A 27,029-nucleotide genomic window follows, 5' to 3' on the forward strand; every position below is an offset into this window, starting at 1 on the left:
CCCCGGCCCAGGAAGGGAGCGACCGGCGGGGCGGGAGAGCGGCGGCCGGAGCCGGCGGCACGGCCCCGGAGAGGCCGCGGGGCTCTGCCGGCAGCGGCCATGGCTTTCGGGAAGGCTCCGAAGGATCCTTTCGCCACCGCCGTGGGCAGCCTGGTGGGTGAGTACCGAAGCGGCCGCCTCGTCCCGTCCGCCCTGCCCCGTCCGAGGTGGGGCCGGAGCGGCGCCGGTGCCTGCCTCGCTGCCCGCGGCGGGACGGTGCCTCCCGGCTCGGGACGGTGCCTCCCGGCTCGGCACGGCCCGCTGGGCTCGGCGGAGCTCGGAAGAGCCAGGCCTGGCTCTACGGCTGCTCTCCTTCGCCTTTCAGAGCGAGCGACCTTCGGCACGCTGCAGGCGGAGGAGTGGGGACAGTTCATGCACATCTGCGACGTGATCAACGCGACGGAGGAAGGGTGAGCGGGGCAGGGGCCGAGCCCGGGGCCGGGGGGCAGCGTCCTGCTGCCGGGGGGAGCTGCCCCGTTCTCCCGTGGGACAGGGGCGCAGACGGAGTCCGGCCGGGAGGCAGCGCCGGCGCTGCTGGAGGGCAGGGCGAGCTCCTGCGGGGGGTGTAGGGTGCGTGTGTAGAGCCGCCAGAACCAGCAGCAGCGGCGAGCTGCTGGCTCCCGCGGGGGAGGTTTGCGCCTGCCTCACAGCCTCTTCCGTGGGCTTTGGGGATTGGCCTTAGCACGGAGTTGTTGGGGTTGGAGAAGCCCTCTAAGATCATCCAGTCCAACCAGCAGCCCAGCACCACCATGGCCCCAAGTGCCATGAGCACACAGTCCTTGAACCCCCCTGGGAGGGGCACTCCACCACCTCCCCGGGCAGCCTGTGCCAGTCCCTCACCGCTCCTGCGACAAAGACATTTTTCCTCATCTCCAACCTGGCCCTCCCCTGGCACAGTTTCAGGTCATTTCCTCTTGTGCTGGGGAGAAGAGACCAACGCCGACGTCGCTGCAGCCTGTAGCTCTTTCCAGGCTAGAGGCAGGGGCTAACCTGGGTTTTCCACCTGAAACTGCTCTGTCAGGATAAGTGGGCACCCTTGTGCTCTGCAAAAGCCAGCCTGGATAAAGACCCTGGGTGCTTGTCTGCTTCCAGCATGGTTTGAAACTCTGCTGGTAACCAACTCAGAGCTCCCCACCCTGCAGCTGCCCAGCCAGCCTGTGCCAGCAGGAGCTTTGCTCAGGGGGCTGCAGCCTGCCAAGGTCTGTACTCAGGGTCTCCAGGACAGAGGCGGCTCCTTGCGCCCAACAGCCACATCCAGCTTTGCTCAGCCACTTGCTGCCTTGAGCTTCCCACCTGCAAAAAAGGGGGAGAAGGAGATTTGTTCCCATGAGATCTGCTTCAGCACAACGCTGTAAGAACTCACTGCCAGCAGTGTGTGTTGTGCCACCAGCCAGAGAGCTTGCTCCAGGTTTCTGCACCAGTGTCTTTATATCAGCTTTCCCCTCCTTGTTTCCGGAGCCCGTGCTCTCACCTGTGTCTCTTGGAGCTCAGAAGGTCACTCACAGCTCCCTCCTGGCTGCTGCTGTGAGCAAGAGCACATTTTGACCCTTGGTGTTAGTTTTTTGCGTGGTGCTTCTACGCAACAGAGCTTTGTAATAAACTATTTCCTCCTGTGCACAGCTTGTGCTTGCTGAGGAACTTCCTCCTAGGCAACTGCTGCTGCTCTTAGTGGGTAACAGGATACTAGGAGCAGCAGCACTGCTGTACCTCATTAGGCAAATGGATGTTTTAATGCAACATCCAGCTCCTGACCATAGCATTTCCAGATGCTTCAGTGGGAGAAGCAAGAAGCAGGAGTGGGACAGCAGCAGGACAGCTTTCTGCAAGGCAAAGTTGTCTTCTGTGTTCTCATGCTCCCAGTCCATCACTTAATGCTCCACTGGTGGGACAGAAGTAAGGAAAAGAGAGGACTCTCTTTTCCCTGATAGAACAGAACAAGATTTCAGACAGTAATGGCAGAAGCCCTTTTGACTTCTTTAGCTTTGGAACATTTTCAGTGAGGACTTCTTTTCTCCAGCCTATTATAAGATTGTATTTGTGCCTTTTGCTCCATCTCAGATTCCAGAGAGGCTGTAGGACATCTTGTTTGTGTTGATCCCTGAGCTGGCCCTAGTAATTGTAGATATTAATTACAGATGTTAATAGGGCAAAGCTGTTTCCCACGTGTGACAAACGTGATGCCATCTTCCACCCTCTTCCTCCTACAGAGATAGTTAAGAGATAAGGGGGGGTATATATAGAAAGCAAAATGACTGGGCTGGAAGTGCCACTATTGCTGGGGTGGAATGGGCTGTCCACCCCTACGTGGTAATTACTCAGATGAGTTCAAAGCATCCTGCAATTAGGTTGGAAGGCAGCCAGGACACCCCTGCTCCTGACAGCACTGCCAGCAGATGATTCTTCCCATTGCACCGTGGGTGAAAACCAGGCAGCAGTCAGCTCCCAGCACCACTGGCGCTTGGTGCCCCCTTTCAGAGCAGTAAGAGCTGGATCAGTGGATTCATTGTGGAAGGGCAGCATTTTGGAGGAGGCTTTGCAGAGGAGAGTTGTTTGCTTCCTCTGCAGAGGGCTCTGGAGTGAGGCAGGGGCTGCAGTGCCCACCCTGAGCCGCCGCTCTCTGGCCCTGCCTCGGTGCTGAAGTGGCTCTGCAGGAGTCGATGGGGCAGTTGCTCTGCTCTTACGTGGCTGTAAATCCAGGGCTGAGTTGGGTCTCTATCTCAGGCTGGGGGTTTTCTGGGCCGTTGGATGAAGTTATGAACTAGAAAAGCAGCCTTGGCTTCACTGCTAACTCACTCCCCTTTGTTTCCTGTCGCAGGCCCAAAGATGCAGTGAGAGCACTAAAGAAAAAGCTCTCCAAAAACTGTAACCATAAGGAGATCAGGCTCACCCTGTCTGTAAGTACAGCTCTGCTGCTGCTCATGGGGCACTGGCAACGATAAGATGGCATGCAAATCAGCACTGACAACTCCCTGCCTGCTTTCTGCCTCTTGTTTGTCTGCACAGGGCAGCAGATGACCTGCTGGGGCTCCAGAGAGTCCTGGGTGCTGCACCTTCTTGCACTTGCTGTTGTGATTTGGCTTGTGTTGCTTTAAGCTTGTTCTTACTGACTCCAGTGACTGCCCCACTGTGAGGGTGGGAAAGATGTGGAGGTTGGGATATGACATAAAGGCTACATTTGCCCATTCTGTTATAGAATAGTAGGGGTGGGAGGCAACCTCTAGAGATCATCCAGTCCAACCCCCTGCCACGGCAGGGTCACCTAGGACAGGTCACACAGGAACACATCCAGGAGGGATTTATATGTCTCTAGAGCTGAAGACACTACCTCCCCTCTGGGCAGCCTGCCCCAGTGCTCTGCCACCCTTCAGTTAAAGAAGTTGATCCTCATGTTCAGATGGAACTTCTGATGTGCACATTTGTGCCCTTTACCCCATGCCCTGTCACTGGGCACCTCTGAACAAAGCCTGGTCCCATCCTGCTGACACCCTTTGGATGTTGATCAGCACTGATGAGATCCCCTTCAGGCTGATCTTCTCCAGACTACACCCCCCAATTCTCTCAGCCTTTCCTCATCACAGAGAGGTTTCAGTGCCCTCAGCTTTGTTGTAGCCCTTTGTTGTACCCTCTCTAGCAAGTCCCTCTGCTTCTTGACCTGGGGAGCCCAGAGCTGGGCACAGTACTCAAGATTTGGCCTCAGTAGGGCAGAGCAGAGGGGCAGGAGAACCCCTCTTGCTCTGCTTGCCACATTCTTCTTGATGCCCCCCAGGATGTCATTGGCCTTCCTGGCCACAAGGGCACATGGCTGGCTCCTCTGCATCCTGTTGCCCACCAGGACTCCTAAGTTCTTTGCCCAGAGCTGCTCTCCAGCAGATCAGCCCCATCACCTGGTGGCACTGAGCCGAAGGATGCAGCCTGGTGGGCTGTGCCCTGCCTGTTTTGTGAAGGTGTAACAGACAGGTCTCCTTTCCATGTGCTAAGGGCAGCAGTGGGGAGGTAAGCAAAGGAGCAGAACACAGGGCAAGCCTCATCACAGTCAGATCTTGTGGCTGAGAGCATCTCCATCGGAGATAAGCTGGCCCCCGGAACCTGTCAGTATTTGTGCACCCCCCCGAGTTTGGGGGAGTGTTGTGGTTTCAGCACAGGCTTTCCTGGGGCTTGTTAACTTAGTTCAGCTTCCCACTACACTGCCAGGGCAGGCAGTAGGAGGAGATTCCTGCTCTGAGTCCAGAGTCCAGGGATTACTCTTGGCTGAGACTGCTGCAGCTGTGGGGAGGACTGTATGGTTTACACCAAGGTGTTGGGGATTTTGGCCTCATTAGTTGTCTTCTGGGTGTTTCCTTCACCATTTCCTCTGCCGGGGTGGTAGAGGTCTGTCTGCATTGCACTGGCTGCTGTTACTCATGGCCTTGGTATTTGTTGTGCAAAATCATTATCAATAGGCACTGAGGAGCAGCTGGGGAGGGCAGGGGATGGATAGTGCCAAATTGTAGGTCACTTAGCCATTGCCCAAGTGGCTCCTGACAAGCTGGAGGTGCAGATAAATGAGTTCTGCCACCTGCAGCTCATCCCAGGCTTGCTCCTGCCCAGCCTCCTGAGTCACCTTGCTGCCTGCTCTGCTGTTTGCACAACAGTGCCTGGGTTTGCCCAGGAATGCAGGCCCTCGGGCAGCCCTGCCGGCTTCCTCCTGCAGCGCCCGGGCCCTGGCACCGCCAGCTGCGGCTCTGCCGGGGCACTGCCCCCTCCAGGAGCCTACAGCAGGCCCAAGGTGACATTGTGGCTTGGCCCTTGGCAGGTGTGAGCAGAAGGAGCCCTGGCAGCTGGGCTTGCTCGCAGCTGCAGAGTGCAGCAGGTGGCAGCTGTGCCTGTAGCTCGAGGCTTTCTCTCACCCTCTTTCCCATTCCAGGCCCCTTGCCCCCTGCCTGCTCTCACCCACTGCAGTGCAGGTGGCACTGGCCCTGCCAGGCAAGCACAGCCCTTAGGCCCAGCTGCTCTTTCCTGGCTGCAGGTTTCTTCTCCCTCTGTTCCTTCACCTTGTCTCTTGCTGAGTGCCAGCCTCTCCTCTAACCCTCTTGTCCTGCTCTTACTCTGACGTGAGGTCTTCTGTCCTTTGCCTCTCCCTCTGGCTCCTTTCTCCACCCAGGTTTTCTACCACCTTCAGCCTGTGTGATGCCTTTGGAGATGACCTCACTGCTGACCACCAGTGGTCTTTAAGTCCTTTGTTCCCAAACCAGTCTTTCTCTGTGCTTTATCTTCTGCTTTTATGCTCTTGGCTGCCCAGGTGATTTTTTCCTGGTTTCCCATTTTTGAAACAGATTGGAAGAGCAAACAATGGCAAAGGGAAAAGCTGAAGTCATTTTCCTTTCCCAAGCCACAGTCCCCAGGCACTCTATGCTACTCTAATCTCTTTAGAATTGGTGTCCTCCCAAAGTCCTACAAAACTGAGGGCCCTTTTTGGATGAACTCTGAGTCCTGCTCTGTATTTCCCACAGTAAGTGTGGTCCTCCAGCTCTTCAGACTGCATCAGGTTGTCTCTCTCACAGTACAGCTAAGGCAACAGATCTGCAAATCACTTTGGTGAACCTAGAAGGAGACTCTTGGATGGGGACTGTTTAGCCTGGAAAAGACCAAGGTTGAGGGGGAGATCTCAGCAATGCTGATGAGTGTCAGGAGGATAAGGCAATCTTCCCAGGGGTGCCCAGTGACAGGACAAGGGGCAGTGAACACAAAATGGAGTATCAGAAGTTCCATCTAAGCGTGAGCTGTGCTGGGCTGCAGCCAGAGCAGTGTGGGCACAGGGCAAGGGAGGGGATTCTGCCCCTTGGCTCTGCTCTCCTCACACCCCACCTGCAGCCCTGGGGGCACTTCTGCAGCCCCCAGCACAAGCAGCACATGGAAGGGTTGGAGCCAGTGCAGAGGAGGCCACCAAGATGCTGAGAGGGCTGCAGCAGCTCTGCTCTGAGCACAGGTTGAGAGAGTTGGGGCTGTGCAGCCTGGAGAGGAGAAGGCTTCCAGGAGAGCTTGGAGTGGCCTTGCAGGCTGGGGAGGGACTATTGACAAGGTCTGGGAATGAGAGGAGGAGGAGGAGGAATGGGTTTGAAGTGTCAGAGGGGAGATTGAAAGTGGCTGTTAGGAAGAAGTCCTTTAGAGTGAGGGAGGTGAGACACTGGCACAGGCTGCCCAGGGAGGTTGTGGCTGCTCCCTCCCTGGAGGTGTTCATGGCCAGGGTGGATGAGGCCTTGAGCAACCTGTTCTAGTGGGAGGTGTCCCTGCCCATGGCAGGGGGTTGGAACTGGATGATCCTTGGGGTCCCTTCCAACCTAAACCATTCTATGGTTGGATGAAGAGGAACTTCTTTAACTGAAGGGTGCTGGAACCCTGGAGCAGGCTGCCCAGAGGGGCTGTGGAGTCTTCATCACTGGAGATATTCAGAACCCACCTGGGTGTGTTCCTGTATGACCTTCCCTAGGTGACACTGCCTTGGCAGGGAGTTTGGACTCAGTGATGCCCTGAGTTCCCTTCCAGCCCCTGCCATTCTGTGACCCTGTTTTGTGACATACCTTGATCCCCTCTTGCTGATTGATCCTGGGAGCTCAGGAACTGAGTGGAGTGGAACTGCTTAGGGAGCTTGGTCCCAGCAAGTGCGCGCAGAGCTCCGTGTGGGCAGCAGCAGAGCTGCACATGTTATCTCTGCTCCTGTCTCTGTCTCAGCAGTGTCTTCTTCCTCCTGGCTCCCAGAGGTGTGATCTCCTGGCTGGAGGGAGGCTGTGCCAGCTCTGGCCTGGCTGGGCGCGCTGCTGCGGCGGCAGTCAGGCGGAGCTGGCTCTATCTGTGCCAGGCCCTGGCTTGCGTCAGGGCTGCCTGATAAAGCCAAGAGATCAGGCTTGGCACTGCCGCTTGTGCAACCTGGGTGAGGAGGGTGAGGACTGCCAGGCGGGAATCTGGCCGAGTGAGGCTGTGTTGTTTGGCCCTGGGAACGTAAACTCGGAGGGCTCTGCGCAGTCGCTCTGTGGACCTGCCCTGCCTTTGTGAAGCATCTGCAGCACTGACCCAGCGCTGATGCCTGGGAGGGCTCATGGGGCTGTGTGTGGGGCAGGGCACAGTGGTGCTTGCAGGGAGCCCACTCTGAGCGCTCCAGGCAGACTTCCTTCACGAGGAAGACTCTGATGATTGGCAGCACTCAGTTCCTCTGTTTCGGTCGATGTGACCTTTAGAACACACGGAGCAGTTGTCCTCTGAGCTGGTGACTTCTCTGGCTTCCCATTGGTCTCCCCCAGGGCATTCAGTGATCCTGTTTTGTGGAGCTGCCCAGGCTCTGGCAGCCCAGGGTGCCCAGGTGTTTGGCAGTGAATTCCTCCTGCTGCTGAGTCTGTGCAGTTGGGCTTTAAGCTGTGGACAGACTTGGTGCTGCTAAGGTACTCTGTGGCCAGTGACTGCTGTGACATGGAAACAAGTGATGAGCTCTGTTTAAAATAGCTCAGCTCTGCCTGAGAGCTGTTTTGGACTGCCTGAGCTGCTGTTTCTCTGTGGTAACCTCCTCAGACTCTGCAATGAGGCAGCTGGCAATGTTCTTCCCACATCCAGTGGACTCTTCCCTGTAACACCTTGGGTGGATCAAGCAGAGGCAGTCAGGCTGGGAGTTGCTGGGGTTTTTATCTGCTCTCTGTAGCAAAAGCTTTTGTGTGTGCAGCTGCTTGAGATGTGCATGGAGAATTGTGGCCCAAGGTTCCAGTCCTTGGTTGTGAAGAAGGATTTCTGTAAAGACAAGCTGGTGAAGCTCCTGAGCCCAAGGTACAATCTACCGATGGACATGCAGGAGAGGATCCTGACCTTCATCATGGTAAGTGAAGAGGAGGCTGTGTTGTGTGTCTGCTGCATGGCAAGCAGCTAATCATGGGATGTTTGGGTTGGAAAAGCCCTCTGAGATCATCCAGGCCAAAGGTCAGCCCAGCACCACCGCGGCTCAGGCGCCATCTCCACACGTTTCATGAGCACCTCCAGAGGCAGTGGCTTCAGCACCTCCCTGGGTGACCCACCCTGGTGATGCAGCCCCTTCTCTGCACTCGTGGGAGCCTCTTCCTAAAGCAGACTTTTGTTCTTGGCTGGAGACAAAGGGAGGGTGTGGAAGAATTTCTCACCAGTCGAGGACATAAATTTATAAACATGAGCAACCTGTGCTGAGAAGGTCCTTGGGAGCCCTGCTAGCCCAGGAAATCGAGCTGTAAGCAGCTGAGCACCCCACACACAGCTGCAGTGGGCAGAGACTAGATAACCAAGGGGGCTGGAGTGGGTGGGCTAGGAGGCTGACCCTTAGAATGGTGTGATAAGTTAACCTATGCACACCTTACATGTAACTCTGGACCCTCTGGCTGTAACCAATCTTGGTGGAGCAGCCTCTTGCTAGAAGTGCATATAAGTCACTGCATCACGGAAATGAAGTGGATTTGACCATCTAGCCATATTGGTGACCAAAGAGTCATCTTCCCATGGCATTCCACTGAACGTTTCCCAGCAGGAGGGAACTGGAAAACTGCAACCTCCACTTCTTGTGTTCCCTCCCCACTCTGTGTCTGCTCCCTTGTGGCTGCAGTGAGCAGGGGGTGAGGGAACCTCGGAGCTTTCCTGGTCCCTGCTGCTGTGGCTGGAGGGAATGAGCTGCCTTGAGGACCAAGTGTTTCAGCAGCACTTGTCTGACCCTCCAGCTGTGCCTGTCTGTGACCGTTGCTGTCCCTGCTCTCTCCAAACCAGATGTGGGCCCGAGGTTTCCAAGGCACAGTGGATGTCAGCGAAGTCAAAGAGGTTTACCTGGAGCTGCTGAAGAAAGGAGTGGAGTTTCCATTCTCTGCCCTGAGCAGAGGGGCACCTAAGGTGGGAATAGATGAGGACCCTCCATCAGGAGCAGGATGTGTGAATTGTCTGAGCTCTGCAGACAGAGAAGGTGTGTTTGGGTTGAGTGTTTTCATTTGGGTGCTCGAGGGCAGAATATGACCAACCTACTTAAGCAGGTGAGCAGGAATCAGTTCCAATTATAACACCTAAGATAACAACAAAGAAACCTGACCTATATAAAAGCTTATTTAAATCACAGGCTAGGTGGGCACGTTCTCAAAAAGGAAACCTCTCTCTTGAGACTTAGAGTGTGTAAGAGTTTGGGCATGCTGCTTGCCTCGCAGTGGCTGAGAGGTGGGTGCTCCAAGCCTGCCAGCTTCCACGGGCCCCAGCCCACAGGAGTGAAGCCCACACTGTTCAGAGTGGCTTTCAAATTAAGCCAAGAGAGGTAGAGATCTCTGAGGACAGGACAGGTTATTGTCTCTCCACCTCTGCAGCTGCTTGCACAGCCTGCACACAATGAGCCTGCACCATGGGCAGTGCTGTGCAGCAGCAGGACGTTAAGCGCAGGTCTGGCTGGAGCCTGGGCAGCAGCTGCAGATGCTCTGTGTACTTTAAAGCCATGCTTTGCAGATTGTTTTCTGCTGTTGGAGCTCTGGAAGTGTGAAAGCCATCCTTCCCTGGGTGGAGCCTTGCAATTATGGAATTAGATGCCTATAATCAGTGCAGACAGGAGCGATTCAGATTTATCCTGTGTTTGATTTGATGATTGGATAGTGGAGAGCACAAAAGCTTTGTGCTTAAAGGTTGACTGAGCAAGCTGTGAGGAATGCTCTCAACAGACAATCTTTTTCCTTAACCAAGTACAATGGAGATCATTCTGCCTACCACAAGTCTCTGGCAGTTTAAATCAGTGGCAAACCTCAGCAGCAGCCTTGAAGGCTCTGGGAAGCAAAGGACTTGAAGCATGTAGTGCTGTGCAGGCTGGGTTTGGGATTCCCTTTTGTAGCAGCCAGTTCAAATGCAATGCAGGTGAAGCTGTCTGCAGATGAAGTGCTCCAGCTTCTCTGTCCAGAAGGCCTTTGTAGTTCCTCTTTGGCAGAGACCCTCCAACCTTTCCACTGCTTCCAAGTGTGATCACATTCTGAGCTACTCTTCACTGTGCAATTGCAGCCTTTAGGAAGGACTCCTGGCTGTCAGCTGGCTGAAGAGCTCAGGTTGCTGAGCCTGTTCTTAGCTATTCCCACTTTATCCAGTGGTGAGGTTTACCTGCAAACCCATTTTGAAAGCTACCTGAATTCCAAGCCTCCTCTCATTACAAAACAGCCATTGGATTTATTTGGGCTAACCCTTGCTCATTCTCTTCCCTGGGAGCATGATCAGAAGGCTGTGCCCTGTTGTCTAGTCTGACAGAGATGTTCTTACAGCCATGGAGTGCCTTAGGTTGGAAGGGACCTTAAAGCTTAGCCAGTTCCAGCCCCCTGCCATAGGCAGGGACACCTCACACTAGAACAGGTCACTCAAGGACTCAGCCAGTCTGGTCCTTGAACACCTCCAGGGAGGTTGTGGAGCACAGAATCTTTGATCCCATTGGGTGCTTCTGTGCTCCACAACCTCCCTGGGCAGCCTGTGCCAGTGTCTCACCTCCCTCACCCCAAAGAACCCTTTCCTCACAGCCACTTTCAGTCTCCCCTTTGACACTTCAAACCCATTCCTCCTCCTCCTCTCATTCCCACACCTTGTCAATAGTCCCTCCCCAGCCCTCCTGCAGCCCCCTTCACAGCCTGCAAGGCCACTCCAAGCTCTCCTGGAAGCCTTCTCCTCTCCAGGCTGCAGAGCCCCAACTCTCTCAGCCTGTGCTCAGAGCAGAGCTGCTGCAGCCCTCTCAGCATCTTGGTGGCCTCCTCTGCACTGCCTCCAACCCTTCCATGTGCTGCTTGTGCTGGGGGCTGCAGAAGTGCCCCCAGGGCTGCAGGTGGGGTGTGAGGAGAGCAGAGCCAAGGGGCAGAATCCCCTCCCTTGCCCTGTGCCCACACTGCTCTGGCTGCAGCCCAGCACAGGCTTGTGTCTGGGCTGCACTCCCACTGCAGCCTCCTGTGGAGCTTTGCATCAGCCCAGACCCCCAGGGCCTGTTCCTCAGGGCTGCTCTCAGCCATTCCCCACCCAGCCTGCAGCTGTGCTTTGGGATTGTGCCTTCTGTAACTGTCACCTGGATGCCTGCCTCAGTTCTTCTGCTGAACCCAAGCTCTGCTCTTTTTCTTTCCACAGACTTCAGCTCAATCTCCTGTGAAGTCATCACCATCTTCTGCCAGTCCTGCCAAATGTTCTTTCCTGCCTCTCCCCACAGGCCCAACCTTACTGCTGACTCCTGAGCAGGTGCAGTACCATGGCTTTAGAGGAGGGTGGGTCCAGCTGGAACGTGCTGTTCCTGTGGGATTTCAACATGGACCACTGCAAAGGACCATCAGGTCAAGTGGCAGAGCTCTGCATCCATGCTGCAGAGCCCTTGTTTCTCTGGTGGTGTGCCACAGCAAAGCAGGCAGGAGTGAGTTCAGTAAGTGCCAGGCTGTACCCTGAGCAGAAGGTGGAGTCACTCCCTCAGTGGTGTCTTGCCTTGTGCAAATGCATACAAGACACTTCAGAGGCAAGGGAGGAAGCCAAAGGTGTGAAGAGACTATCCTAGAACAGTAGGGGAAGGAGAGTTCACTTCTGTTGCTGCTGGGCCTGTAGGGGACTAAAAGGAATGACAGGAAGAGCAGAGGAGCTCGCTGTGAGGAAGATGAGTGGAGCTGGCAGCCTTGGTTTGCCTGCACGTGTGAAAGCTGAGCTAATTCCTTCACTTTCCTGGCGTGTCAGAGTAAAGGAGTGCTCAGGAGGCCCCTGGTGTCCCTCGTGGGGGAGGCAGCAGGTGCTGGAGGGAGCCCTGACCGCTGGCTCCGTCAGCTGCCCAGAGCTGTGTCCTGTTGCACTCCCAGGTTGGGAAGCTGTACAGTGAGCTGGACATGGCCAGGATGAATGTGAGAGTCATGTCCTCCATCCTGAGAGACAACGTTCCTGGCTCTGAGAACCCCGATGACATGAATCTCCTGCAGGTATGTGGCAGCTGCTTGCATGGTGCTGTGTGCTCACAGCTGATCTGGAGACAGGTTATAAGCTTTCCTTTGAGCACTGGCTTCAGACTGCCCAATCAGCCAACCACTGGTTTCCATCACTGCTCATGCTCAGCTTTTCATAGAATCACAGACTCAGCCAGGTTGGCAGAGAGCTCCAGGCTCATCCAGCCCAGCCTAGCACCCAGCCCTGGCCAGTCACCCAGACCATGGCACTAAGTGCCCCAGCCAGATTTGGCTCAGCACCTCCAGGCACAGAGACTCCACCACCTCCCTGGGCAGCCCATTCCAGTGCCAATCACTCTCTCTGACAACAACTTCCTCCTAACGTCCAGCCTGAACCTGCCCTGGCACAGCTTGAGGCTGTGTCCCCTTCTTCTGCTGCTGGCTGCCTGGGAAAAGAGACTGACCCCCACCTGGCTACAGCCTCCCTTTTGCTTGCTTCCTTCACCTTCCCCTGACATCTAGAGAGTCAGGAAGGGATGAAACAGCTCACCATGCAAATGGGAGCTCTAGGGAATTCCAAGGGCAAAGGAATTTGCTAATGGAGCGTTGTCTGTGGAGCTTGTTGTGTCAGACAGCCCCAAGAACATTCCAGCGGGGCACACTGCCTTGTGGGGACACAGCTGATGACACAGCCTGGCCCTCGCAGCCCTCCTGCACCTCCCAGTGCTCTCCTGATTGTTGCCAGTGCCTTCAAGGCAGGCTGGAGGGCAGCGAGCAGCATGGAGCATTGCTTTTGTGTGAGTGACCTCCAAAGAGTGGGAGCTGGCTGTGCTGGGGTGAGCACCTGCTCTGAAAGCGTAGCCTGCAGGGAGCCTGCTGCAATGGGCAGCTGAGAGTGACAGACAGCACCTGGCAGGCCTTTCTCTGCTGTCACCACTTCTGCTTGCCCCTGCTGCGTTGCCTGGTTCAGAGGCGAGGAATGCAGTGTTTGGATTGCAGTGGTGACCTGTGTCAGAGGACATCTCTCATTCTGTCTGCAAGGATGTGCACAGCTTCTGTCGCATCCTGCTCCTTCCACATTGCCTCCAGACTCCTGCCGCAGATTCATGAGCAGGTTGGGCTGGAGGAGACCTCAAAGCTCATCCACTTCCAGCCCTCCTGCACGTGGGTGCCCACAGCAGGCCTGTGGATTCCTCCTGACACTCCCAGTCATAAAACTGTTGGCAAAAGTTTGAGGACAGGGTGTGGAGCTCCCGTTTGTGGGAGAGTGCCTGAAAACTTCCTTCCACCCTCTTTCCACTGCTGTTCTTTTTGTTCTTCTCCCCTGTGCAGGCAGGGGTGCAAAGCATGGAGCTGCCTGTGCCTTTAACAGAGCTTAGTGCTCCTCTTTGTGCCTCTTCCTCCTGGATCCCTTGGATGAGGCTTCTGTTGGCAGAGAAAAAAGTCCTTTATTAATAGAGCTGCTTGCCCAGGCTTTGAGTGAGTTGGAGACCTCAGTTTCAGTCTTTCTGATTGTCTGGAGTCTCTCCATTCAAAGCAGGAGCAGGGTAAATTTTGTCAGTGCAAGATGTTTTCAGCTGTGTAGCTTCCTTAGTGGCCAGGCTGCTGCCTTTCTCCACCCTGCTTTGGCTTGAGCCAGCACATCTCACTCTGCTGACCAGCAGCAGTACTTAGAGAACAGCTCCAGCTCAGCCTCAGCCAACAAAACCCACAAGCCTTTGGACTGGAGAGTGGTGAGCCAGCCATGATTTCACAGAATCACAGAGTGCTTTGGCTTGGAACAGCCCTCTAGGGCCCAGCCAGCAGCCCAGCCCCACCACTGCCACCCACCCGTGTCCCAGAGTGCCATGGCCACGCAGCTCTGAAACACCTTCGTGGCTGGGGGCTCCACCAGCTCCCTGGGCAGCAGCAGCAGTTTGGGTGCAGAGCATCACTTGATAAAAAACAGCAGAAGCTGCCTGCAGTCACTGCAGATTGTCACAGCAGCTCTGCACTGGGGAGCTCTCCAGCTTGAGGGAGCAAGTGGCTCGTTGTGTGCAGGGGCAGAGCCTGCCTAATCCCTGCTCCAGCTGAGGGTCTCCATTTCCTTCTCTGCTGGCTCTTGATCCTCACAAGGCAGCTGGGCTGGCTGGGTGAAGGAGTCAGGAGAAGTGCACAGCTTTTAAATGCACACCAGGTAGTGGAGTGTGCAGCTGGAGGAGGTTTAAATTCAAGGACAGATGTTAAAGTGAGCAGATTCCTGCCTGTTCTGGCCTGGAGTAGGATAATACAGCCCTAAAGGTGCAGCACTCTCTAATCCTTATGCAGATCTGGCAAAGGGGTGCAAAATTCCCTCTCACATAACTCAGATTGTTTATTTACCTGCAATGGAAGCTTTCTGAGGAGAGAGAGCTCGCTCTGAAAGCAATACCAGAGCAGTTTCCTTGTAGCAGTGTGCAGACAGAGTCATTTCTCCCCTCCTCTCTTTCCCTTCCCTTAAGCCAAGCCAGCCAGCATTTGCAGATGCACTGTGGGGGGGAGATAAAAATGTTGGCTGAGTTGAAGTCCCTGTTGCTAAAGAATTTGTTTCTTTGAACGTGCAAAATCTGCTGTGGAGAGGAATATCAATGAGCCTACTTCCATTCCAGCTGGCAGCCATGCAAAGCTCTGCTGGGTGAACTCTCACACCTCCCCTCTCAGCTCCTTCTGCAGGGCTTCTGTCACTCAGGGCACAGTCTAAGGGCATCTGAACTCCCCCACAGAGAGGAGTATTTGGAGCTGGAGATGTCACAGAGCACTTCTGTCCTGTTGTCCTTTCTGCAGGCAGACACTGAGCAGGACCACATCCATCCAGGGTATCCTGCTGGCTTTAATCAGCCTCAAATAGGGTCAAATCAAATCAGTTCTGCATCCCCCAGAGGAGTCCACTTTACTTGGCAGGCTGTAATTTAGAAGCTGGGGGCAGAGATCTCAGCAGTGGAGGTGGCTCAGGAGGTGAGCAGTGGGCAGAGTGCAGGCTGTGGTGCCAGCTGTCAGCCTGCCTCCCCGGAGATCGGGGATGCCGTTCGCAGTGTTTGCTCCCTGTGTGCTGTGTGGAAGTTGAGGGATGTTACCTGTGAGCCTGCAGTGCTCCAGTGTCTTGCATCCCTCCCCAGAGTGGCAGCTGAGGCAGCACAGCTGAGATTGGGTTGTTTTGTTCCCTTCCCCTGCCTCGGTCAGAAGCTGTATAAAACCTGCCGGATGATGCAGGAGCGCATCATGGAGCTGCTGGTGTCAGTGGAAAACGAAGATGTGGTAGTGGAGTTAATTCAAGTCAATGAAGACCTGAACAATGTTCTTCTGGGCCATGAAAGGTGGGTGCAGGTCCTCTCCCCTCACGTTTGGTACCTCAACTGAATAAGCAACTTCATAGAATGACTTAGCTTGGAAGGGACCTTAGAGATCATCTACTCCAACCTCCCTGCCATGGGAGGTCAACTAGAGCCTTGTCTAGTCTGGCCTTGAGCACCTCCAGGGAGGAGGCAGCCACAACCTCCCTGAGCAACCCATTCCAGACTCACCACTCTCACACTCAACAACTTCTTCCTCAGCTCCAGCCTAACCCTGCTCTGCCTCAGCTCCAAACCATTCCCCTTGGCCTGGCTCAGACCCCCTCAGCACAAGTCCCTCTGCAGCCTTCCTGCAGGCTCCCTTCAGGCCCTGGCAGCAGCTCTGAGGTGCCCCTGGAGCCTTCTCCTCTGCAGGCTGCACCCCCCAGCTCCCTCAGCCTGTGCTCACAGCAGAGCTGCTCCAGCCCTGGGAGCATCTTTATGGCCTCCTCAGACCTCACTCCACAGCTGTGTCCTTCTTATGCTGGGGCCAGGAGAACTGGAGGCAGGATTGGAGGTGAGGCCTGAGCAGGGCTGACAAACCACACTTGGTTAATGCTTCCTGCAGTGCTTTGAAAGCGCCTCTGAACACTGAGATGTGTAAAGCACAAACTGCTTCTGTCTGGCTGCATCTGCCTGGCGTGATGGATGTGTGCTGCCTGCAGCCAAGTCCTGCCCCACTGCATGCTCCGCGCTGGAGGCTCCTGCGGCGCCCCCTGCCCTGCGCCGGCCCCAGGCGCGCAGCGCAGCCTCCCTCTAGCGGCTCCGGCGGCCCTGGGCTCCGCCGCGCTCGGGGAGCTGCTTCCCGTTCTGCGGCTGGGGAGGCTCTGCTCTGCCTTCCCTGCCCTCGCCAGCAGCATGGCCTGAGCAGCCAGCGCAGATGTGCAGGCAGTTTGCTCTGCTCTCCTCACACCCCACCTGCAGCCCTGGGGGCACTTCTGCAGCCCCCAGCACAAGCAGCACATGGAAGGGTTGGAGCCAGTGCAGAGGAGGCCACCAAGGTGCTGAGAGGGCTGCAGCAGCTCTGCTCTGAGCACAGGCTGAGAGAGTTGGGGCTGTGCAGCCTGGAGAGGAGAAGGCTTCCAGGAGAGCTTGGAGTGGCCTTGCAGGCTGTGAAGGGGGCTGCAGGAGGGCTGGGGAGGGACTAGTGACAAGGTCTGGGAATGAGAGGAGGAGGAGGAGGAATGGGTTTGAAGTGGCAGAGAGGAGATTGGAACTGGCTGTTAGGAAAGGGTTCTCTGCAGTGAGGGTGGTGAGACACTGGCACAGGCTGCCCAGGGAGGTTATGAAGCACAGAATCAAAGATCACCTTGGGTGCTTCTGTGCTCCAGAACCTCCCTGGAGGTGTTCAGGACCAGATTGGATGAGGCCTTGAGCAACCTGTTCTAGTGGGAGGTGTCCCTGCCTATGGCAGGGGGTTGGCACTGGGTGATCTTTGAGGTGCCTTCCAACCTAAGCCATTCTATGACTCTGTGTTGAACACCCTTGTCTGAGTCTCCTTTGGACCCCCTGTAGCTCTGGGGTGACTCCTGGCAGCTAAACACTGCCTCAGGTGGGACTTTGCTTTGTTTTCTTTCCTCATTTCAAAAGAACTATTAGAGCTGCCTGGAGTAAGGAGAGAGCTGCACCAGAAGGGGCTTATGGGTGGCATGAGGGTGCTCCGAGGACAGGGAGTCAGCCAGGAGAGAGCTGTGGTGAGGAGCCAGATTTGGCACAGTGACCATACCCAGAGGCAGATTGTTCCCAGCTGGGCATGGGCTGGGCGTGCAAGGGAGAGATGTGCTGTGCCCGGCAGCAGCACAGGTGGCACTGCTGACCAGAGGACACTGCCCTGGAGAACAGCACCTGTGGGGATTGTTTGGCAGCTCAGGAGTCCTTGGGTGGCACACTGTGGTGCCAGCCAGCTGCCTGTGTGACAGTGCCCTTCTGCTGCCCTGCCCAGGTTCTCTCGGAACAGAGTGCGCTTCCTGGAGAACCAGAGGATCCAGCGGGAGCGCTCCCAGGTGAGTGTGCAGGGGGCTGCAGGGCTGCCCGGGGGGCTGCAGGGCTGCCAGCCTTCCTGCTGCTGTGCTCAGAATGCAGGCCTCCAGCTGAGAGGCACAGGAGCCAAGAGGCTGCTGCTGCTCTGGGTGATTTTCTACCACCATCCCCCCCCAGCTTGCAGCACTTCTGCGGCTCCTGGCGCTGAAGTGGGAAATGGAGTTCCACCTGGTGGAAGCTCGGTCAGGAAAGATGGGAAAGGAGGAGAGATGAACCTATTCAAATGCTGCTTTATCATTTCTGGAGCTGAGAGCTGCTTGCCACACACAAACCCAGGAACCACAACTCTCTTCTCCTTTGCTCCCTGCCGAGCTCTTACTGCCAGCAGCCTATGGGAGCTCCCTTCATGAGGGCTTTGCCTGAGTCAGAGCTTTCCCTGAGTGGTGAATGTTGGCTTGTAGCAAAACTTTTATGACTGCCTTTTATAGATTGATCATTATGGTTGTTAATTATATTGCCCAGAGTAGTCCTGCACATGTTCCAGCTTCTGCTGGGCCATTCATTAACTGTGTAGTCATCTAGGATCCAGGATGGCAATGGCTGCCCTGGGAATGCTGACATCCAGCTGGCAAGGACTGGAAGGAGGTGGAGGATGAGCTGGGTTGCCTTGCAAAGCCACATTCTGCTGCTGGAGGTGGATGGTTCTGCTTGGTGGATGCACTCCTGGCTTAGCTGTAGCCTGAGTGGTGCAGTCTGTGTCAGTTTTATCTTAGGCAGCAGGCTCCAGCTCCAAAGTTCCTCATCATGTATTAGTTTTAAATCTGGTCTCACCCAAGCTGTCTGACTCAGGCATGTGCTTTCCTTCCAGCCTTGGGCTGGCTGCACCCTTCGTTGTAGCACAGCCACAGGAGGAACAAAGGGACCCCCTTTACTGTGTCCTAGCAAACTGGTTGTGACTTTCAGCCTTTCCCAGCACAAACAAAACAAATCATCCTCAGACCTCAGCAGTACCAATGAGTACCACGAGGGTAATGAACTGCACAGGCTCAGTGTCAGACCTGCTCATGGCTGCTCTGTAGGACTGAATCTCTCTTGCTGTTGTTTTCCTTCATGTGTTGAACCAGCAGCCTGCTGGAGCTGATCTTCCCTGAGAAGCATTCTGTGTTCCATTAGCTGCCTTGTCACACAGGAAGAAGCCTTCTCTCGTCCCTGCCAATTGTAGATGTCATTATTAGCATTTTTAGAGTTTGTGCTCTGTGAAAAGTGCAATTTGTTGAAAACCAGACAAAGCAACATCAAAACCCCCAAACATCTTCATCCCTTTTCACATTTCAGCTGTACAGGAAGCAGCCATCTGCTCCCTCAAGGGATCTGCTCGACCTCTCCATGGAGTCTCCACCTCCTGCATCAGCACTGGTGCCAAGAGACTCTGCAGTGGCTCCCTCAGGCCCCAGTAAGTGATGGACACAAATTTCCTTGGCTGCTCCACAAAGCTGTTGGCTTCCAAAGTTCCTTCTAAGACAGAAAATCAGGATAGTCTTTAGTCACAAATTGCAGTGGGCTGGAAGGGACCCTCCCAGCTCAACTCACATAACCTCTCTGCAGGCAGCAGGGACACCTCCAACCAGAGCAGGCTGCCCAGGGCCACACTCAGTCTGACCTTGAATGTTTCCAGGGATGGGGCCTCAACCACCTCCCTGTGCAGCCTGTGCCAGTCTCTGCCCACCCTCACTGTGCAGAGCTTCATCCTGGTGTCCAACCCACCTCTGCCCTGCTCCAGTTCCAACCTGTTGCCCATCGTCCTATCCCCACAGGCCCTCCTGAACAGTCCCTTCCCAGCCTGCCTGCAGCTCCCCTGCAGATACTGAAATGCAGCTCTGAGGTCTCCCTGCAGCCTTCTCCAGGCTGAGCAGGCCCAGTTCTCCCTAGGTGTCGTCACAGGAAGGGTGCTCCAGCTTCTGATCATCATTGTGGCCTCCCCTAGACCCCTTTCATCAGGTCCATGTCTCTTGTGCTGGGCGCCCAGAGCTGGGCACAGTGCTGCAGGTGAGGTCTCACCAGAGCAGAGCAGTGGCAGAATCCCCTCATTCCTGAGGGATGTTCCTTAAATCTCCATGAAAGGAGAAGGCAGTGTGTGTGCCCAGGAGGAAGCGCAAGGTGGGCAAGGCTCGCTGCGATTTGCTGGGCAGCAGCAGTGATCCTCTCCCCATCCCATCCCTGTGCACAGCTGGACGTGCTTTGGGTTGTGTGCCAAGCTGCCTGTGAAGCACTCTGGCAGCTGCTCGGGCAGCAGGCATGAAGAGCAGAACACAAACACCTTTGTCATCCCCCGGTGGCCTGGGCTGTCACAGGAGGTTCTTGGTGCTGGAAACACTTCTCTTTGGGAGCAGAATTCAGAGCTCACTTCACTTGCTGCCTGCACCTGGTGTGAGCCAGGCTTGCAGGGATCCTTGCAGAGGATCCTGGGGGGAAATGGTCTGAAGTGGCACCAGGGGAGGGTTAGGTTGGAGATTAGGAAAAATTTCTTCTCTGCAGGAGCTGGAGCAGGCTGCCTGGGGAGGTGGTGGAGTGCCCATCCCTGGGGGGGTTCCAGAAACCTGTGGCCATGGCACTTGGGGCTAGGGTTTAGTGGTCATGGTGGTGCTGGGTTGCTGGTTGGACTGGGTGAGCTTAAAAGGCTTTTCCAGCCCAAACCATTCTAGACTGAGGAGTGAGTAAGGCTCCTGGCTGTGGCTCCCTGAGCTGCTGCCTGCCCCTCCTTGGCCCACTGCAGAGCAGTCTGTGTGCCGAGGTTGCAGGTGGCATTGTCCCCCCAGCAGCAGAGGGCTGCACTGCTGCTGCTGCCCTGACACTCACACGAGACAAATCTATGGCATCCCAAAGCTTCTCTGAGTTTCTCAACTGTTGCCTTCCCTGTGCAAAACAGTTTGGTCCAGACGCCTGATGTGCCTTCCAAACGAACCTTTCCCCTTGCAGCGCTGCTAGTGCAAGTAACTGACAGCATTTCAGTGGTGGTTCCTTCTCTCTTTGCATTTCAGAGGGCTTATCTGCACGCCCCGAGGATCAGCCAGCAGTGTATCCCCGGCTGGACTTAGCAGCTGCTGCAAGGGCTCAGCCACTCCCGTGAGTGCTCTCTGATCAAAGAATGGTGTTAGGGCTCTGGGATTGGTTTGAGGATTTTCTAGCAGGCTCTGAGAACACAGATTTCACTTTCTTAGACACCAGCCCACAGATGAGGATTCCCTGTCTGCTGGGCATGGGCTAATGTGCTTCCAAGTGGTGCAGCCCAGGTCAGCCTTGGGCATAAATTCCTCTCAGAACATAGCTGGGTTTTTGAATCACTTTGTGCTCGAGTGGAGCCAGTGCTGCCCTGAGAGGGAGAGAGGAGCTGTACAGCTCACCAAGAGGAGGTTAACAGAGTTAGAGAGATTCTGGTAGCTGCCTGCGTTCTGTGAGCGGGGCACTGCCTCTCCTGCCCTCACTTGTGACAGTTGTGGCCTTCCAGCATCTGAAGGGGCCTACAAAAGAGCTGGGGAGGGACTTTTGAGGCTGTGAGGGAGTGGCAGGAGTGGGGGGAATGGAGCAAAGGTGGAGGTGGGGAGAGTGAGGCTGGAGGGGAGGAGGAAGTTGTTGAGCAGGAGAGTGGTGAGAGGCTGGAATGGGTTGCCCAGGGAGGTGGTTGAGGCCCCATGGCTGGAGGTGTTTGAGGCCAGGCTGGCTGAGGCTGTGTGCAGCCTGCTCTAGGGTAGGGTGTCCCTGGGCATGGCAGGGGGTTGGGACTGGCTGCTCCTTGTGGTCCCTCCCAGCCCTGACTGATTGTAAGCAGAGACAGAGCAGCAAAAATGATTTAGTTTGGGCAGCTTCTCATTTCCCTGCCTTGCTTTGCTCTCTCCTAGATCCACAGCTGAAGCACAGGACAGCAGTGCCAGCAGCCCAGCTGGGCACACCTACAGCAATGTGAGTAGCCCTCCTGGCCACAACAGTCCTTTGCTGGCAGCTGTCACAGTAAGAACTGTCTGGATTCACCCTGGCTCGAGTCCAGACGGGATGCAGAGGTCTCTTCTGTGGCCCCTGTCCATGCCCCAGGGGACAGGCCCTGTATGCTGAACAGGCCAGCTTGGCTCTTTGCTGCCACAGGTGCTGGGGTGCCAGCAGATTTTCCTGGGGCCAGCACAGACTCAGGGGTGTATGCAGAAGGTATTAGCTATATGTGTTTGCCTCTGCTTAATCTGGCACTGCCTGAAGCAAGCTGAGGCCATCTCCTGCTGCCATTTGCTTGCTCTGCTGTGTCTCCTGTCTCAGAAAACAGAACAGAAAAAGAAACCCCCTCAAAGCTCCAAGCACTTAGGACTTGAGTGTGGTGCAGGACCAGTGGCTTGTGCTGCAGACAGAACCCGTGGCAGAAAGAATGCCAGGAGCAGGAAGATGCTTGGCGGTGATGTTAGGAATTTGAATGCTGTTCTGTGGCAGGCAGTATGAGACAGAAGAGCCAAGCAGCAGCCACACACACATTCCCCTTTTCAAACCAGAGCCAAACAGCCCTGCTGACTGCTGCTGTCCTGGGGTCTGTGCAGTGTGCACAGCATTACCCAGGTGTGCTGCAGGCAGCACTGAAAGATCTCCTGAGCTTTGTGTGGAGAGTGGAGATCAGTTAGACCGTAGAAGGGAGATGAGTTGACCTTAGAAGTTACTTGCTGTAGTCTGAGAGTCTGGAGGTCAGTCAGCAGTTCTGCACGAGGAGGCAGGCCAGGAGGTGCCAGGGCAATCTGCTTACACTGCTCTTGTTGCTGTCTGTAGCTGGCCACTCTGCTCAGCCCAGTGCCTCTGCATCCAGTCACTCTGCACAGCGGACAAGGTGCATCCAGCAGCGGAGCGTCGCCAGCAGGTAACGAGCACTGCAGAGCTCCTGCCTGCCGTGGGGGTGGAGCTGTCCCGGGACACCTCGCCAGGGCTTTGCACAGAGGCTGCTAAAGACCCAGCAGCGAGAGAGACTAAGTCTGATACTGCTGGTGGGTTCTAGACCTGCCTGCCTGTCTTAGCATTTAAAGCAAGCAGAAAGGCAGGAGGAAATCTGGGAGTCTGAAGGAAGATGGAGAGGGACATGCAGCAGCCTTGCTTTCCACTGCTGTCCAAATCTGCATCTGTCTGCCTGGCTTTCCTCTGCAGCTGTGTCCAAGAGCAAGTCACAGGCAGCTCATTACTACGAGATCATGGAATTCGATCCCTTGGCTCCCACTGAGTAAGTAACTGAACCTGCATCACAGACAACTTCCTTAGGTGCCAGACACCTCCTGGCAACTAGAAGTGACCTCTGAGCTCCCTTCCAACCCAAACCATTCCATGAATCTGTGAAAGGTAAGAAGGTCTCTGAGATCCTAGCAAAACATTCTTTACCATGAGGGTGCTGGAGCACTGCATCAGGTTATGCAGGCAAGGAGCTGAGGTCCCATCCCTGGAGATTTTCAAGGTGAGGCTGGACAAGGCTCTGAGCAACCTCCTCTAGTGCAGGATGTCCCTGCTGACTGCAGGGGGACTTGGACTGGGTGACCTTTGGAGGTCCCTTCCAACCCATTCTGTGATTGAGTGTTTTGGGTTTTCTGAGTGAGAAAGGAGCCCCCAGGCTCCTGAGGCTGAGGTGGCTGAGCAGAGGGACTGCTCCTGTCAGTGGGTGCCTGCAGATTGTACATTTCCTTCCAGTATTTCTGGCATAACCAACTGAAGAGTGAACTCCTGTGGAGCCCTGAATGGGCTCTGTAACCACGGTGGTGTGCTGCTGGGTCAGAAATGATCTCCTGAAATCCTGTCCAGGGCTAGGGAAAGGTGAATGAAGCATGATTAGGGGCCTGGTGGAGGAGGCTGCCTGACACCTCACCACTGCCAGCTCCACAGCAAGATAACAAAGCCAATTCCTGTTCCCAGCAATCAGCAGCTTGGAAAAGACAAGAAAATCAATTTAAAGTATCAGCTGCAGAAGGGAGTGGGTGCTGAGGCTCTGCAGAGGACTCACAGGAGGCTAAGCAGCTGGCACAGCTCTCCTTTCTGCCAGCAAATTGCGACCAAACTGAACCAGCAACACAGAAGTTCTTTCTGCGGAGCCATCGAAGTGTGAGCTGGAAACTCCTCAGCAGAGCTGCATGTGTTTGTTTTCAGCCTGCTGCAGTGCTGCAGCCACCTGCTCTGCCTGCCATTTGCTCCCTGGGCCTCCTGGCATGCTCCAGGGCCTGGGCATCCTGCCCCTGCTGCTTCCCCACCAGGCAAGCACTAAACGCTGGGTGGGTCCCAGCGTCCCAGCATGGTGGGCTTGGAAGGGGCCTCTGGAGCTCATCCAGTCCAAGGCCCTGCTGAAACAGAGCACCCACAGCAGCTTGCCCAGGAGCACAATGTCTGGGGGGGGGTGTGTGGAATCTCTGCAGTGGAGGAGACTCCACAACCTCTCTGGGCAGCCTGCTCCAGGCCTCCAGCACCCTCACAACAAGAGTCTCCTCCAGTTCAGATGGAACCTCCTGGATTCTAGTTTGTGCCCCTTGGCCTGTCACTGGGCACCACTGAGCAGAGTCTGGCCCCAGCCCAGGCAGGATTCCATGGGTGCATTTTGTCCAGGTGGAACAGTTGCCCATCTCCTTCTTTTTCAGAGCCATTTATGAGGAAATTGATGCTGTGCTGAAGACAGAGGTTAACAAGAGCACAGAATGCTGAGGGTGGAGGTGAGGCCTCTCTGATGCTGGTGCCATGCAGCACTTCTGTGCCCTAGGAGTGGACACCAGAGCAGTGCTGTACCTGGACACAACACTCCAAGCTTTGGAATCCTGAGCTGAGTGGAAGTTAAAGTTCCTTGGGTCTACACCTGGCTAGTTTGTCCTACCTTCAGCTCTGCACTCTTGCATGACTCTCTTACAGGTGTTTTGGGGGCCTTTAAAACCTGATTTCCAAGTTCAGCTGCCCGCAGAGCAGTGCTTGGCACAAGTACACCTAAAGCCTCTTGCAGTTACAGACCAAAGTTTGCCTTTCAGGTTAAGTCTCCCTTTGAGCCCTTTGTGCAGTGAAGCAACAGGGCTGTTGTGTTTACCCAAGCTGCAGAATTCCTTCTAGTTTGGCCTCCTTGCTGTCTGTGTTCACCCCTCCCAGAAACGCAGAGGAGGCTTTTGATGTGTGGGGCTGCTCTGCCACTGGGCCTTTTGCAGACAGGCAGTGTTGCCTTCTGCACTCATGCTTGGATTACAGGCTTGGTTTTCCTCCTAAAAGCCCACAGCAGGGCTGAATTCTAGTCTTGGTCAGAGCCTGAGCTGGGACAGGAGGTGCTGTCAGCCATGATTAGCAGAGCAGCAGCTGCTTCTTCCCGTGGGGCTCCTGCTCTTGCTGCTGTTTACTCTAAATACTGGATGGGGATCAATCATTTCTTTCCATCTTCCTGCCCTGCAGAGGTTGTTGTTCTGGTGAAGGAAATCATTATCATCATCATCATCATCTACAATGCAGATGAGCAATAGTTGCCCAGGTATTTTAGCTGAGTCATTTAGCCCTGTTAATGACAGTTTTATCTTTGAGTAAAGTGCCTTATCTGCCTTCATGCTGGGTGTCAGCCCTGCACTTGAACAGGAGCAGGGCTCTGAGTTGAGAGCTGATGGAAAACTTGAGAGCCTGGGTCCCTCTTCAGAGCTGGGCTCGTGGTGGTGTGGGAAAGAATTCAGTGCATTCTCTTACCTGCTCAGAGGAGCAAGTTCTCAGCTGGGGCTGCAGTTCTTGTTGCATACACTTCCCAATAAAAGCAGCACTTCTCTCCCTCCCTCGAGTTTTTGCCTCACTCCTCTCCCAGGTTTTACCTTTCTCCCACGAAACACTACCTGCAGAGTGCTGGAAGCTCTTCAGTGTGGATCCCTGCAGCTGGCAGCTTTGCAGGCAGGCCTGGGACCACTGGAGCTGTCCAAGGCAGAACCTCGAAGGAGTCTGGGAGGGTTTGTGAGCAGAGGTGAGAAGATCTGCCTGGGCTGTCAAACTTGGAGAGGGATGCTCCTGTTTCTTAGGGCACTGGCACTTCCCACGGGGACATTCCTTTCCTTCTGAAGCATGTGGCCAGAAGAAAGCAGTGTGTGGAGAGAATCAGTTTTCAGAAGGCCAAGAGGCTGAAGCTCCTCTGAAGCCCTGACCCACCCAGCACCACTTCAGAGAGCAAACAAGCCAGCAGCAGTCTGTGCTTTGCTGCAAGGGCTACAAAGAACTGGGCTCGCTGCTGAGATGCTTGGGCTGAGGTCACTCCAGTTTGCTCTGCAGAGCCCTGCTCAGCGTCATTGTCCCTGCCCCACTGGTACTGAACAGGCTGCACAGCTTCTGAGGGCAGGCACTGAACAGCTGCTGGGCAGGCTTGGTCAGGCTGAACCCTGCACAGGGCTGAGTTCCTGTTCTCTGAGGAGACTCCCATGCTGTTCATTCAGCCTGCAGCTCAGAGCAGTTGGGTTTGTGCTGCTCTCTCCACAGCCAGGCTGGTGTCTGTGCAGGGCTCTGGGCTGAGGGCAGAAGCAGTCATTAGAAGTGTGAGAGCTCCACCTGTGAGGGTGGAAAGCAGAGCACAGACCTGAGTTGACTGCTCCTTGTCCCAGTGGGAACAGTCCTGCAGCAGTCTGCCCCTGCTAGCTGCTGCTTCAGTGATGATCCCAGAGCTGCAGCAGCCTCTGACTCACCATCCCCTCCAGTGCCACGGGAGGGTCACAGCACAGCACACTTCACTTGGGCAGGAGACTTCATCTACTGATTATTTATCAAGTCCCTTACCTGGATGTCATTCTTCGGAGCCAACAATGCCATTTTAGATGCTTAATACACTGATTTGCTTCTCCTGTATTCATATGAAGCTCTGAGCTTACACCTGGCTTTCAAAACATCAGAGGCTCACAGCACAGGCACCCAACAGGGGTTGGAAGGACCAAAGGAGATCGAGTCCAACTCCCCCTGCCAGAGCAGGACCACACAATCAGCTCAGGGCACACAGCAACACATCCAGACAGGCCTGGAAAGGCTCCAGGGAAGGAGACTCCACAATCTCTCTGGCTCTGACTCACAACCTCTGGGCAGCCTGTGCCAGTGCTCTGGGAGCCTTACAGTGAAGAAGTTACCCCTTGTGCTGACCTGGAACCTCCTGTGCTGCAGCTTCCATCCACTGCTGCTTGTCCTATCCCAGGGAGCATTGAGCAGAGCCTGTCCCCCCACCACTCCTGACCCCCAGCTCTCAGAGTTACAAACATTGATTCAATCTCCTTTCAGTCTTCTCTTTTCCAGACTAAGCAGCTCCAGGTCCCTCACCAGGCAGTGCTCCAGTCCCCTCATCATCCTCCTAGCCCTCCCTTGGACCCTCTCCAGCAGATTCCTGTCCCTCTGCAACTGAGGAACCCAAAGCTGAAGGCAGTACTCAAGATGAGATCTCAGCAGGGCAGAGCAGAGGCAGACCCTCCCTTCATCTGCTGGGCACACTGTTTGATGCCCCCCAGGGCACATTGCTGTGCCATGGATGTTCTCCCCCAGCACTCCCAGGTCCCTCTTCCCAGGGCTGCTCTCCAGCAGTCACCTCCCAGCCTGTGCTGCTGCAGTTTATTACTGCTCCCCAGGTGCAGGACTCTGCACTTGTCCTTGTTGGACCTCATTTGGCTCCTCTGTGCCCAGCTCTCCTCATGCCTGTGTTCAGCTGAAGAAAAAGCAGGCTCGAGAAAAGCCTCTCCTGCACAACCTGCAAGTTCCATTCTGTCTGCTGAGGAAGCACTACCCCTAGCAAACAAAACTCCAACTAAAAGGG

The 27,029-nt window shown here is 55.3% G+C and overlaps 1 protein-coding gene across 2 annotated transcripts; it reads left to right on the top strand.

Annotated features, from left to right (window-relative positions):
• On the top strand, positions 1–25,031 carry TOM1L1 (target of myb1 like 1 membrane trafficking protein). 2 transcript variants are annotated; one of them, XM_064150497.1, is made up of 15 exons: positions 1–157; positions 365–449; positions 2,855–2,933; positions 7,727–7,876; positions 8,785–8,904; positions 11,134–11,241; positions 11,841–11,957; positions 15,120–15,253; positions 17,211–17,271; positions 18,584–18,701; positions 20,287–20,371; positions 21,145–21,205; positions 22,046–22,133; positions 22,415–22,487; positions 23,881–25,031. In XM_064150497.1, the coding sequence occupies exons 1-15, from the start codon at positions 100–102 to the stop codon at positions 23,942–23,944; spliced, it is 1,401 nt and encodes a 466-aa protein (XP_064006567.1). In that variant the 5' UTR covers positions 1–99; the 3' UTR covers positions 23,945–25,031. The 2 variants fall into 2 exon arrangements, with proteins under 2 accessions (XP_064006567.1, XP_064006568.1); XM_064150498.1 differs by having other exon boundaries at positions 15,123–15,253.
• The last annotated feature ends 1,998 nt before the right edge of the window (positions 25,032–27,029 follow it).

Source organism: Pogoniulus pusillus, chromosome 11 (genome assembly GCF_015220805.1).
Source record: "Pogoniulus pusillus isolate bPogPus1 chromosome 11, bPogPus1.pri, whole genome shotgun sequence".
NCBI classification, from domain to species: Eukaryota; Metazoa; Chordata; class Aves; order Piciformes; family Lybiidae; genus Pogoniulus; species Pogoniulus pusillus.

Excerpts from the sequence above, each read along its gene's own strand:
- TOM1L1 (XM_064150497.1), top strand. The coding sequence starts at position 100 with ATGGCTTTCGGGAAGGCTCCGAAGGATCCTTTCGCCACCGCCGTGGGC. Across the intron at positions 11,242-11,840 it reads TACTGCTGACTCCTGAGCAG|GTTGGGAAGCTGTACAGTGA; the intron begins GTGCAGTACCAT and ends TTGCACTCCCAG. Across the intron at positions 20,372-21,144 it reads GCAAGGGCTCAGCCACTCCC|ATCCACAGCTGAAGCACAGG; the intron begins GTGAGTGCTCTC and ends GCTCTCTCCTAG.